This window comes from Macrobrachium nipponense, chromosome 34 (assembly GCF_015104395.2).
Source record: "Macrobrachium nipponense isolate FS-2020 chromosome 34, ASM1510439v2, whole genome shotgun sequence".
Lineage (NCBI taxonomy): Eukaryota > Metazoa > Arthropoda > Malacostraca > Decapoda > Palaemonidae > Macrobrachium > Macrobrachium nipponense.
In genome coordinates, this window is record NC_061095.1 from 17,583,099 (window position 1) to 17,597,628 (window position 14,530).

Here is a 14,530-nt window from a genome sequence, read left to right on the forward strand (position 1 = left end):
TGAGTGACTAAGAGAAAGCTTCAGTATGAAGATTGCAAGACATAGAAGCTGATAAAGAACTGAAATGAGGAGACGATGTTTGATGGAAGTAGTAAATAGAAAAGCGAATAAAGATAGGATGATGAAGCGATGCTAAAGAGAGATCCAGTATGAAGAATACAAGACATAATAACTGATAAAGATGTAAGTAAAGAACTGCACAAGAAGCAGAGGGGGAACTCTAAAATGGCCAAGAAAAATGTGAACAAAACAAAATAGAAAAACTCCGAAAAACTTAAAAAAAAAATAATAGAAACAAAAAGTCCTAAGTTTTTCTTATTGTGAGGATTTTTCAGTAGGTTTCTTCTGCAACCAAAAAAAAAAAAAATCGTAAAGATGCCACTAAAGAGAGGATTTAGCACTATGGAAAATCCTAAGAAAAATCCTTTTCGAAACAAGAAATTTATTTCAAATTAGTACTGGCTGATTTCAGTGATGCTATTCGCGAGTTTGTCCCAAAAAATCAATGGGTCACAGTGAGACAATGCGAACATAAGTTAAAAAAAGTAAAAAAAGAAAGATTTTAGAGAAAAAAAAAAAAAAGCAAATTCCTAACTTCAACATCCTAGCCATTCTGACACCTCAAAATATTTCTAGCATTTCTGACAGATAACAGCTGACACAGAAAATTTACCCTAAAAAACTGACAAACAGTTAACTTCAACATACTAGCAATTCTGACAGATATCAACTATGGAAATTTACTAAAAAAAAAAAAAACTGACATATTCCTAACTAGAACATGCTGGTATTTCTGACAGATAACAATTAGATAAATTTTCTGGAAAAACTGACAAATGCCAACCTACAGCATCCTAGCAATTCTGACAGATATCGACTGAATACATAACCTTGCCATTAAAAAGCTGACAAATTCCTAACCTGAACATGCTAGCAATTCTGACAGATAGCAAGTAAATTTGCTAAAAAAAAAAAAAAAAAAAAAAAAAAAAAAAAAAAATCAAAAAAAAAAAAAAAAAAAAAAAAAAAAAAAAAAAAAAAATCGACAGATAACCGACTAAATAAATGTGCCAAAAAAACTTACAAGTTCCCAACTTTAATATGTTAGCAATTCTAACATAGTACAGCAATTGATAAAAAAAAAAATTCCATGTTGTCTGACGGCTTGTTTGTTTGTTTTGTGGTGTTTTTACGTTGCATGGAGTTATCTGGCACATAACAGACTAAATATATATTTGCCCTTCCCCCCCCCCAAAAAAAAACTGACAAATGTTTAACTTCAATATACTAGTTTTTCAGACATAAATAGCTATATAACAACTGACAAATTAAATTTCCTCAACTTCTGACAAACCTATACTACAACTGACCAGGCTATCCTCTGACGGAAAAAAAAGCTTTCGAATTTTATATTAATAAAAAAACTTATTTCATATTTAATAAAAAAAAAAAAATAGACTGTCCTAAGAGTACATGACGTCACCAGCAATACAGGCGTGGGCGAATCAATTCTCTTCCAGACATAAATTTCTGGACATAAAAAAAGTTACTTTATGGTCAATAAATTTACATAAAACCACGCTAATGTATCTTCTGAAAGCTCAGTTTTAAATGCATATGGAAGAGAGTTTGTATGATATTCAGGCATGTATGCATACAATATATACATACCAATCTTCACGCATACATACGTCATACATGCAAGCATTCATACAACATACCATTTTACACGCACAAGTAGACAGATTCATTGGATAATTATGATGAACGAGAGAGAGAGAGAGAGAGAGAGAGAGAGAGAGAGAGAGAGAGAGAGAGAGAGAGAGAGAGAGGGTCTTCTAACCACATACAAAAAAAAACTACTAAAACACACACACACACAAATCCCACATAAAGACAAAAACAGCAACAGCGACTGCTTGCAGAAAAAAAGAAAAAATCGTACGACCCGGAACGTTGCAAAAAGCAATTGCAGGAAGTATAGGCCGGGCCCTAGCGGCACCAAAAACCTTTGCCGTATTGCAGCAATTGCAGCTCTGTGCAACTGGCCGCGGATAATGCAATCGATAAGGCTTAACGGGATATAATACATTTATATCCTCATACAATCGAGCCGTTCTGCACAGAATATAAATGGCGAGATTAAGGATATGCATTTGCACTTATATAATATGTATGTGTATGTATGTATACATGTATATATATATATATATATATATATATATATATATATATATATATATATATATATTATAGATCGATAGAAATGATAGATAGATAGATAGATAGATAGATATAATGTATTGCACATTCTTGCACAAATAGATAGATAAACACCCAGAGAGAAACAGATCGATAAAAGTTAATCCCCCTCCCGGTTATATAAGCAAGCCAAGTCCTCCCTTTTGGGGATGAACCTGCTAGCCAGGCAGCCAGCCAACCCTACCGCTGAGGTCCCAAAAATGCCCGCGGCGACTTCCTAGCCGGTCACCCATCCAGCCGAGGGCCAAACCCAACGTCTGCACAGCCTTGCAGGAGATCGCACGACAAACATCTCAGTGAGCATAGTATGACACGATGGCGTGTTGAAGTGTAGACACGAGATCGTATATATACATATATATATACTTCTGCCTTCCGGTAGATATGGCTTATAGTCATGAAAGACATTCCTTTCCTTTTTTTAGTTAATTTATTTATACATATATAATATATACATATACATATACACACAACACACTTTACGAAGCTAACGAAAACACGAATTACACGAGATTTCCCTCTCCCCGTGGGGGAGGGGGGAAGCCAGGCAAAGATTATGAACTAGGTCGGATAAACGGAATTTTCTCTCGTTATTCCGTGTAATCTTGTACGAGACGGGCAACGTCTGCCATGACACTCCATATACTGGTATAATACGTAATTGGTAGATGTTAGTTTGTAGTTGGAATGTGTGTGTGTCTGTGTTGCAGGGGATGAAGGTGGTATCAGTAAGTATACATATTCAGTCGCATCCCACTTGTACTATAAACTACAATAGCTTTATATTATATATTAATATATATACATATATACGTATATGTGCTATACGTATACGTATGAAAACTGAAAGAGCTGATATCTACCGACCTATACACATTCCCGTAAGCATACATCAAGAGGCAAATACAGTTTCTTGTCGACTTGGAACGACTTGGAATCTTCCTAAAACTTACATTTTCGTCAACTTTATATATCTTTCTAAATCTTACAATCTCTTTTTTATAGACAATTCCGAGTCTCCGCTTAAAACCGCCCCTTAACAATATCCGGACTATCAATACCAAACTCCAAGGAGTAATTTACTTATTTTTTTGTTTAAACCTTCGCTACAGCTGCATAAGTTCTCATATTTGTACATTCCTCCTCCGACTTACTAAGCTGACGTGAGCTACTGTGATATTTCGTACCGTGATCAAGTCGTTTTGAGAGAGAGAGAGAGAGAAGAGAGAGAGAGAGAGAGAGAGAGAGAGAGAGAGAGATATGCAAATCAACTCTGTTAGCCGACGCGGTTTAGTTGTGACATCTTGGAAAATATGCACGTCGAAGTTAAGACACTTTCTCTCTCTCTCGTTTTGTGTGTGAGAGAGAGAGAGAGAGAGAGAGAGAGAGAGAGAGAGAGAGAGAGAGAGAGTTAAACTGTGTTAGATGACACTGTTTAATTGTAACATCTTGGAAAATGAATACTTCGAAGTTAAGACACACTCTCTCTCTCTCTCTCTCTCTAGTTTTTGATGAGAGAGAGAGAGAGACGAGAGATAGCGAGAGAGAGAGAGAGAGAGAGAGAGAGAGAGAGAGAGAGAGAGATTAAACACTGTTAGATTACACCGTTTAATTGTAATATCATAGAAAATAATTACGTCGAAGTTACGACTCTCTCTCTCTCTCCAGGATCTACATTTCCTTAATCAACCATAAGAGCAGTAGGTCAAATATAATTGCTCCAACTAAACGCATTACATTACACTTTGCTGTAATCCAAATAATTACAGAGACCAAGGTACAACAATCCATTTTTAATGAGCAAACTGTAATTTCAATCACAAACTCATTCCGTCGGGGTACATTATGCATTAGGTACACACACTGTACAAACATACACATACACATACACTCAAATCTGACATACAGAGGGCTAACGAGCATACACATAATACGCTCTCTTTACATACACATACATAAACACGTATAAATGAATATATAAGCTGATATTCATCACGTATGAATAATCCCATGAAAAATAAAATTAAAACTATACGACGAATATATACATACGTATATATATATATATATATATATATACATAGTGATATATAATGCATGTATAACCCAACACAAGATATAAAAAGATCCAACGAATAGATGCACATATATATAAATACATAATATGACAATAATAAAGTGTGAAAAACCCCAGAAAAAAATATAACAAAATTAAAAAAAACAAGCAAGACACAACGATTGACTGACTCCAATATCAGGCACAGCAAGGGCCTTCGTCCTTGACAGGTAAAAAAATAAATAAATAAATAAAAAGAGGCCGGGGGAATGCCTTCTATGATAATAATAAGCTGACGCAATAACCTGCCATGTCATTCCCTCAGATTCCAGAACCTATTGATACCTCTCCGTCCGTTTCTTACGGTTAGTTCTGGTTTTACGAGTAAGAGATGGTCCTGGAGATTTAGGACGTGGTGAAATATTTAAGGCAGAAATTGCGCTCGAAACACTAGTATACGATTTTCGGTCTTCAGGTTAAGAAATGAAGGAAATATACGATTAGCGAACTATTCGAGACAAAAAATCGTGCTAAGAATAGTAAGATACTTTTGGACTATCTGGTTTTCCGATTACGAGATGAAGAAAAAACAAGTTTTAATGAACTATCAAAAACCATGTTAAAAATACTAAGATACTTTTGGATTAACTGGTTTAACGATTGAGAACTGAAGGAGATTTAGAATCTAGTGAAATAATTGGGGCAAAAAATTATGCTAAATTGAGCAAGATACTTTTATTTGAGAAAATCAAGTTGTAAAAAGAAATATACTTTTGCAATCACTACACTCTGATCTTAACCAAAAGGCCAGGAAGCGATATAATTTATACAGATGAAGAGTATATATAATAATGCATTCACATTTCTATGAAAAGAATACATAGATAACTGAATCAACGGTTTGGCCGTTCATACACGAGTAAGGAAACTCAATACTGATTTTATAGTTACTAAGGCTAACGTTTACAAAAATGAATAGCCTATAACAATACAATCAGAAGAATATATATAGTGTACCCTTCCAGAACAGTGCCATTCTGAGAGAGAGAGAGAGAGAGAGAGAGAGAGAGAGAGAGAGAGAGAGAGAGAAGAATCATTCAGATGTATTAAGCATAAATATGACGAATCTGATGCAAGAGACTGTATTCGGCATGCTTTCAGAGAGAGAGAGAGAGAGAGAGAGAGAGAGCAGCAAATTTGACCATGCATTACTGATGAAACTGACATTAGGCTGCAATCAATCAGCATAGCGTAGCAGCACAGGCAGAGAGAGAGAGAGAGAGAGAGAGAGAGAGAGAGAGAATCGACTGGTCTCCCGAATGTGTGCATAGTACTAACGTAGCATGCCTGCTGCTTACCTGGGGTATAAAGCACAGGAGAGATCAACAGAACGAGCAGCCAGAGAGACGGTGGAGTGGGAGGGGGGTTTAGGCCCTGGAGGGGCCTGACCCAGGTCATGGCGGCCTGGCTCACCACGCCCGCAGAATCTCCTCCCGACCTGTGGATGGGTTCTGGTGGGCGGGGTCGTGAAGTGGCATCACGCCCACCCGTGGACGGCCTACGCCCGCGCTCAATATCTAGAAGCAAAGTTGCAGGCGTCCCGGCTTCTCACAGAGACACACACACGTGCGATGCGCCCCGAAGAATTCAATAAATTAAAAACAAAAAAAACAAAAACAAAAAACGCACACAAGTATGACAGTTGGACTGTATTCACTTAAATGACACTTGCCTGAGACTATTGACAGCGGTTATCACTTCTGAATGCTGTGTCCACGTGTGCAAGTAATTATAATTATGATAATATTAAAAAGGCCGACACTATCCCAATTCAATTTCTATATCGCAACAATTCACGCACGGCCGATGAAGATCTTACGAAGAGACGCTTAAATTCTAATAAAAACACTTCCTCCTCCTAGACGTATTCGACATACTTTTTTTTTTATAGACGATTAAGAGAAAAAAAGTATGTGAGTCTATCCACGGAGGGTTTTTATATATTGATGTAATATATATCTTTCCTTCTTTTATTTCTTTTTTTTATTTTTCTCAGTAATAAAAAAATCACTCTCACTCACAGCCCGTGCGTTTGCAGTGACACTAGTACTATCTCGACTCTTGCTCTCGGGTCAAAACCAAATTCACTCTCTCATGAAAAGTGTAGTACTGAAAGACGGGGAGGGGGAGGGGGGAGGGGAATTGACTCGTGCACCGAGTGTGCCCAGGCAGGGTGAAGGTGAAATACGTAACGTACGGTCTTCCAGTACACAACTCTCGGTGTGAAAGTTTTCCAACAAACTTGCAAGAGCCGAGGAGCAAGGGAGAGAGAGGGAGGGGAGGGAAAATTAAATTAGAGTCCGTCAGTAATTAACGAACCGAAGTGCAACCTGGACAGAGCCACGAAACAGTGGAGTTTAAGGATAACTTTCTCCATGGCGGTGGAGGAGAAGTAGTAGTAGTAGAGCCATTCAGGGCAGGGAGGTTTGGCGGCTGTAGCCGGGTGTGGTTGCGGCCGCTCCTCACTGTCGACGCGACCACAGCCCAGGCGGCTCTGACGGAGACGGTGACGGGAGACCGCTGTTACTGACCCCCTCCCCGTGTGCGTTCGGATGCCAGACGCCGCCACTGCGCATATCTCGCTCACCAAATACCACCCACTCCTCCCTCCAACGCCAATACGAATGAATGAAAAGCTTCTCTGGCACCTGTATCAACATTAACGAGAGGTCAGGGAATATAAACCGAAATTCAAAAGCGGATATATTAGTAAACAACGGCTAAATCGGCAGCGATTCGATCCCTGGACGGTTTGCGCGTGCGCGACGCCCGGCAACCGGCCACCCGCAATATTGGTACAGAGAGAAGGCGGATGCAAGCAGTTTTCCTTTAGTCCATAAACGGGGAGAAAATGCTTCGACTTTTTCGACTACGGCGATGACGAGGCGCGAAAGCGCTACGAAATGACGGAGAACTGGAAGGTCTCGTCGTCTGCGAGGGCCTGGATTCAGCTGTTACCTCGGATTGTCATTGGGGAAGGACAGATTTGCGTTCGAACGACAAGAACCTGCTAAAGGAAACGACGACACATCCATGGCTATCATGCGACTATCATGCATGGCACCTTGTATACAGGGAAGATAAGATGTTCCGCTCCCCGGGTGAGAACATCCACTGCAGAGCTATACTGTAGCTGCTGTAACTACTGTTTTCGATGTAAAGAAGCTGCAACAACATACCAGAATCTGGGAGAACTTAACGACAAGGAATAACTCCCAAATAGAAAAATAATGGCAGACTGAAAAGTGAAAAGACAGCAACGGTATCTTCCGGCATCCAAAGTCGATCTCCAGAACCATCATGAAACGTGCACATGTATAGATTACTACAGGTAAAGAACTGGTGCATAATTATGACGGTAAGACCTAGATTCAATCAATCAATTATCAACTGGAAATCTAAGGTTGTAATAGTGAATATCATACAATAAACGGAGTTTGCCAATCAGTCGTTTTAAGCAATTTCACAAGAGGGGAAAAAAAATTGTGATTAAATCTACGGATTTGCTCAACCTAATTCACTAAATGAATTTCAGCTATGGAAGTAATGTACAGTTATAGCAGTGTAATACATACATACATACATACATACATACATACATACACACACAGAGAGAGAGAGAGAGATTAATGAAACAATATTCAGGAAATTTGTACTGAAAACAGAATCATAAAAGGCTTATTAAATATTACAATTGCTTGAAGACCAGCAATATAAGAGAGAGAGAGAGAGAGATTCAAACAAGAGATACCTTTGAACAGTGATTCGTGCAACCCATTAAATATGAAATCACGTCAAATCGAGGTTAAAAACGTCACGGGGGAAGGGTCACTACCTGGATAGGTGACCAACAAGGAACACCAGAAGAAGCCGTGGGCATACAACATCCTGTAGACATTAATGAAATGTCTACCTGGGTTTTAAGAGTCTAGAGAAGGTGGTAATGTATCACATTAGCAATTCTGTCGAAATACGTTTTACCAAAAGAGTTCAAACATGATAGTTATCTGACGACGAGAAAATGAGGCTCACACACGCCCTTTGAAATGGAGAAGGTTATAGGATTCCTGGACGAAGAAATGGATGAAAGAAAAAACACGAAATGGAAAATGATACAAGATTTAGCACCAACAAACGTGAAAGGTTACGAAATTCCGGCAGATGAGAACACAAATTAATTTCTTTCAAAAAATAGATAGATTAATCTAAAGTGCCATAAAAACAGCATCTAGCGCCTCTGTTGCGTGGTTGGTTTGGTGTTTGCTTCTCACCTCGGTGGTCGCGGGTTCGATTCTCGGCCATTCCATTGAGGAGTGAGAGATGTGTATTTCTGATGATAGAAGTTCACTCTCGACGTGGTTCGGAAGTCACGTAAAGCCGTTGGTCCCGTTGCTGAATAACCACGGGTTCCATGCAACGTAAAAACACCATACAAACAAACAAACAAACAAAAACAGCATCTAAATAATAGTAAATAGTGTAGTCTTTTTCACTAAACCAAATAGTAAATAAGTGTTATTTCAAACCTCTTGATAAGGAGCCTTCACAGTTTCCTGGCATCCATGATCCTTGTGATTGTGACGCCAGATTTTCATATACCCTGATTGTAATATACCCTAAAATCTAGTTTTAACCAAGAAGAAATTCTGTCTTCTTAGAATTAAGCTTGAGAGATGATCCACCGTTTTCATTTGCACATTTTTTTTTATAATAATAACTTTAATTATCATGGCTAACTTTAACCTAAAATAAAATAAAAACTACTGAAGCTAGACGGCTGCAATTTGGAGTATAGATGACCAACATACCAATTTGCAGCCCTCTAGCCTCGGTAGCAGTAGAGGAAAAGACCCCATATAGACTCCACTTTTCTAGCCCCGCCCCCCACCCCCCCAAGGGGCGTGGCTACCCCCCTCCCCCCTCTGATTGGCTCATGTACGTACGTGAGGCCTAAAAAGGGGCGGGGCAAACCCCAAAAACCCCCAAAAGGGCGTGGCCACCCCGACCCCATATAGACTCCACTTGTCTGGGGGGTGTGGCACCCTGACCCCAATAGACTCCACTATTCTGGGGGGCGTGGCACCCCTGACCCCAAATTGACTCCATTTGTATTATAAGCTCATGTACGTACATGAGCTCATAATTGACTCCATATGTATGATAAGTCATGTACGTTACATGAGCTCATAATTGACTCCATTTGTCTTACAAGCTCATGTACGTACATGAGCTCATAATTAGGGGGGCGTGGCCTCCCATAACCCAAATCAGACTCCACTTTTCTACCCCTGTGACGTCACATAACTATAAGGGAATAAAACCATCCTTTCAACCTCCACTATTCTGGGGGGCGTGGCCACCCCTGACCCAAATTGACTCCATTTGTCTTACAAGCCTCATGTACGTACATGGGCTCATATTAGGGGGCGTGGCCTCCCCTAACCCCAAATCGACTCCACTCTACCCCTGTGACGTCACATAACTATAAGGGAATAAAAACCATCCTTTCAAACCCTCCACTATTCTGGGGGGGCGTGGCCACCCCCTGACCCAACATAATTGACTCCATTTGTAACAAGCTCATGTACGTACATGAGCTCATATTAGGGGGGCGTGGCCTCCCCTAACCCCAAATCGATCTCCACCTTTCCTACCCCCTGTGACGTCACGTAACTCTAAGGGAATAAAAAACATTCTTTTCAAACCCTGACATACCCCCTGTGACGTCACGTAACTCTCCGGGAATAAAAACCGACATTTCAAGCCCTCACCCCAAATTGACTCCACCTTTCCTACCCCCTGTGACGTCACGTAAACTCTCGGGAATAAAAACCAACATTTCAACCCCTCACCCCAAATTGACTCCACTATTCTACCCTGTGACGTCACGTAACTCTCTGGGAATAAAACCATTCTTTCAACCCCTGACCCCAAATTGACTCCACCCTTTCCTACCCCCGGTGGGACGTCACGTAACTCTACGGGAATAAAAACCAACATTTTCAACCCCACTCACCCCAAATTGACTCCACTATTCTACCACTGTGACGTCACGTAACTCTCTGGGAATAAAACCATTCTTTCAACCCCCGCCCACCCCAAATTGACTCCACCTTTCCTACCCCTGTGGACGTCACGTAACTCTCCGCTAATAAAAAACCCAACATTTCAACCCCTCACCCCAAATTGACTCCACTATTCTACCCCTGTGACGTCACATAACTCTCTGGGAATAAAACCATTCTTTCAACCAATGACCCAAATTGACTCCACCTTTCCTACCCCCTGTGACGTCACATAACTCTCAGGGAATAAAAACCAACATTTCAACCCCCCACCCCACCCCAAATTGACTCCACTTTTCTACCCCTGTGATGTCACGTAAACTCTACGGGAATAAAACTTGACCCCACCCGACCCCAAATAGACTCAGTTCACTGTTTTTTGCGACTCATGTCCCCTTGAATTGTTTCAAAAGTAAACCGGGACATTTACCTCATCAATCACTCCTATTAAAATCTCTAAATTTATATATGCACATTGCGAATATACTCTCTCTCCCTCCCTCCCTCCCTCTCTCTCTCAGCCGTACATTTTGTTTTATAATATATATTACACAGCTGCTTAGATATTCAGAGTATCATGATAAAAGGATATTTGGCGACTGACTTCATCCACATGTGATATCTCCCCCAATAACCATATCAGAGTCAATGTTATCTGATGATGAATCACGCACACACACACACTATGAAGAAACGAGACCTTATCGCCATATTGCCCAGCTGACTTCACGCCAACGTGAAATTTTATTTTTCATAGTATTTGGAGTTCATAATCTAGGGTGGCGAACACAAGGACAAAGGTAACACATTTCAATTTTGTTTATTTATTATACCGAGTTTGAAAGAGGTTGAAAAAATCAAATTACAGACGGAATTGTTATTTATATTTATTACCAATCCTAAATACAGGGGAATGAATTATATTACATACAAATACTACATTAGAAAAAAACTGTAACAAACACGAACGCGATAATATGCGCATTCGCTTTTTCAAAAACAATACTTAACGAAACATACTACGGCTACTATATTATTTTCTAACCTGTTCCTTCACATACAGCCCTTAGTATATTACCACAAACATCTTCTCCCAGCACTTTCACGACCGTGTATCGAAGACGACGACGTTTCATCTAACACCCTCAAAGCTTTTAAATTTAGCCTAACAAGTTTTTCATATATAAATCTTCCACACACCTTTCCTCCAACAGGGCTAAATTCTTTTTCATTATAAGCCACGCAGCATATTTTACCAATTTTGCTCATTTCATCACTGAATGTAGCTAACACAGGTAAATATTGATTCAACCAAGTCGTATTAACCAGTCGCTCTGACCGATGCCAGCGGGAAAGATAACATATTTGACATAGTCATACGATGATTAAATAATTCTTCCTTCAATTTCTTGACTGAAGAAAAAAAGTGATTAAAAAAACCTCATCTGTTTGGTATCTCTGCCCAAACGATCGGCGTGATCTTCATCTTTGGAATAAACCACGCTCTTTTGCGCGTATTCATTATCTTCAATGGGGGCACCAAATACCGTATTGTTGTTTAATAAGGTAGCTATGGTGGGGGGTAGATCAACTTCTTCGTCGCATTCCCAAGATGTGATATTTTCAGGTCTTTTCACAATGGCGGACCCTTCAATACCCCTATCACGAAGACAGGCATATGATGCACCAGTGCGAGAATATCGAAAACCTGCCAATTCGGCATATGGATAAGCTCGAATGACGTCCGCCACAACACCGTAATTCCTGCATGTCACACAGTTAGTGGCCACTACTAGACACATATTCCTCTTCCTGAACTTATTTTCGGACAAGTTCCCGAAAACTAACTTGCAAGAGGAGGCTGATGAAGCCATGGCGATGAGTTCACGTCTTGATGTGACAATCCTTCAAGAGATAATGAACTACGAAAGCCCCGCCTACCCAAGACCCCTTTATCACAATCACTGATTACAAACCTGTTGTGACGAAGCATCAAGCCTCTCCCAGCAATGATTCAGACTACATGAATAAACAAGTCTTATCATTCCCTCACGCCAAAGGTCATCCACACACGACTCATTTTATCAAAATCAGTATCACTCCAGTCATGTTTCTCGCAGACACGAATAAACAAGCCTTATCATTTCCTCACGACAAAGGCCGTCCACACACACACACACACACACACACACATATGACTCATATATACATTAAAACTCACATCTTTCCTCCAATGGGGATAAATTCTATCGCTACAAGGCGTGAACTTCACCTTTGGAATACAATACTTCATCGAAACACCATATGTCACACCTGATTATTACTTCCCAACTGAACACCATAAATACAACTGACAAGGGAAAAGAAAATTGATGTTATTCCTTACCCAAATGTATAGAGTAAGTGCAACACACCGACCCTCCGTCCCTACAAGTATCTCTCTTGACCGAAAACGTCATTTCCCTCCGTCACTATTCAGTAAGTAGCATATAAAAACACTTTCCATTTACTTGAACATATAGTATAGTAAATATTAAAAACAGCAATAAGATCATCTGTATATGGAATAGATATTCTTATAAAATAATGTAACCGTTGAGAAGAAGCGGAATATATAAAACAGTCATTATTCCTCCCTTTCAGATATGGGAAATAACTCTAGTAGTGAACTGTCAGCCGAGACGAAGTAGCCACTCAAGTCAGACACCATTACTTATTATGGTGTTGGAGCCCCAAACTCATTTATTAGGAAGGTGAAAACGGGTCATGACCATGAAGCAGGAGAAGAAGAAGAAGAAGTGAGCAGGAGATGCAACAACTACCACTGGCAGCCACAACAGTGGAACCCACCCCGATCAACTTCGCCACCACCCATACTGAAGGAAACGAGCAACCCGGTGAAGGTATGTAAAAACCGATGTTAGTATATTTATTTAATAATAGTTCCTGATTCCATAGAAACACGCACTCTTTTTCTCCGTTTCCCTGTTTTTCCTTTCAAATGCATTATGAGGGCATAGTAAAAAACACCTATATAATTAGTCATAAGGATTTATTGACCACATAAAGAGTTTACAAATTCAATACACTAATCACTGTCAGACCGTCTCAGCACGCATCCCAATATAACTTCCTCGTGTATCCTTATTTTAACCTGAATATGCGAAAAAAGCAGTTTTAAGAGGAAACGACTAAGACGTCTTAGCAGTTTAATTTTTAACACCGACGTTCATGGGCGAATGATTCTCACAGCTCATCCTGAAATAAGTAAAAAAGTTATGTGATTGAAGTGTATGATACATATATAGAATATATCCTTAATAGAATGTAAATGAGTAATATAAAAATAAAAAACAAAGAAAAAATATGCATTTACCTTAGTTGTTCAAGATGCGGAGACATTCCTTGTACGTAATAGCACGTTTGACCCCCGACCTCCAATGTGAACATTTAAACTTTTCAAATATTTAAAATAATATCCCGTTATCCATTTATCATTACCTCCCAAACGATCGTGAATGAGATACATTTTGTATTAAGGATAATACTGCTTTCACACACGGTGACTCACGCAATGAACAAAAAAACTAACGTAAAGACCGCACTTGTTACAATTTATCAGGTTGTATTTGTTTTATTAGGCGATAGAGGTTATATTCGGGATGCGCATATATAAATTTAGAGAAGTCATTCGAATAAACTTTTGGATTTATACCGTAACTATCAAAAAAGAAGATTATATTTCTAGGTGATTTTCCACGTAAAAACATACCCAATGACCAACAATATTAATATCAGTAGACGAAGATAATGTATTAGATATAAAAAACTAAAGGTTTAATTTCTACTTTCTGGCAATGTCAATAATCCTACTTCATCCGAAGCGAAACACACCTAAATATTTAACCCGGTCACCGAGTGAACCTTTTAAACTTATTTCAATTTCTTTTGTATCCATTCCATTTAACCCCTAACATCACACTGAATAACCCTATCCGCATCCACCGTTAAAATACCCTTGGTATCCCCAAAAAGTAAAATAATGCAAGGGCTAGGCGTAGCCGTACCCAGCCTGATCGATATTCGC

General features: G+C 39.4%; 1 protein-coding gene across 6 annotated transcripts in view; it reads right to left on the reverse strand.

Moving 5' to 3' along the window:
• Positions 1–14,530, reverse strand: part of LOC135207942 (protein kinase C-binding protein NELL2a-like) — a 314,191-nt gene that overhangs the window by 264,625 nt on the left and 35,036 nt on the right. For 4 of the 6 annotated variants that reach the window (XR_010313086.1, XR_010313085.1, XM_064239915.1 and 1 more), the window contains exon 1: positions 5,677–6,894. The exons of the other annotated variants lie outside the window; for them this stretch is intronic. Coding sequence is in view for 2 of the 4 variants with exons in the window: in XM_064239915.1 (XP_064095985.1) it covers positions 5,677–5,776 (100 nt within the window). In the remaining 2 variants the exon portion in view is untranslated. Of the gene's footprint in view, positions 1–5,676; positions 6,895–14,530 lie in introns of those variants that run through there. 6 annotated transcript variants of the gene reach the window in all.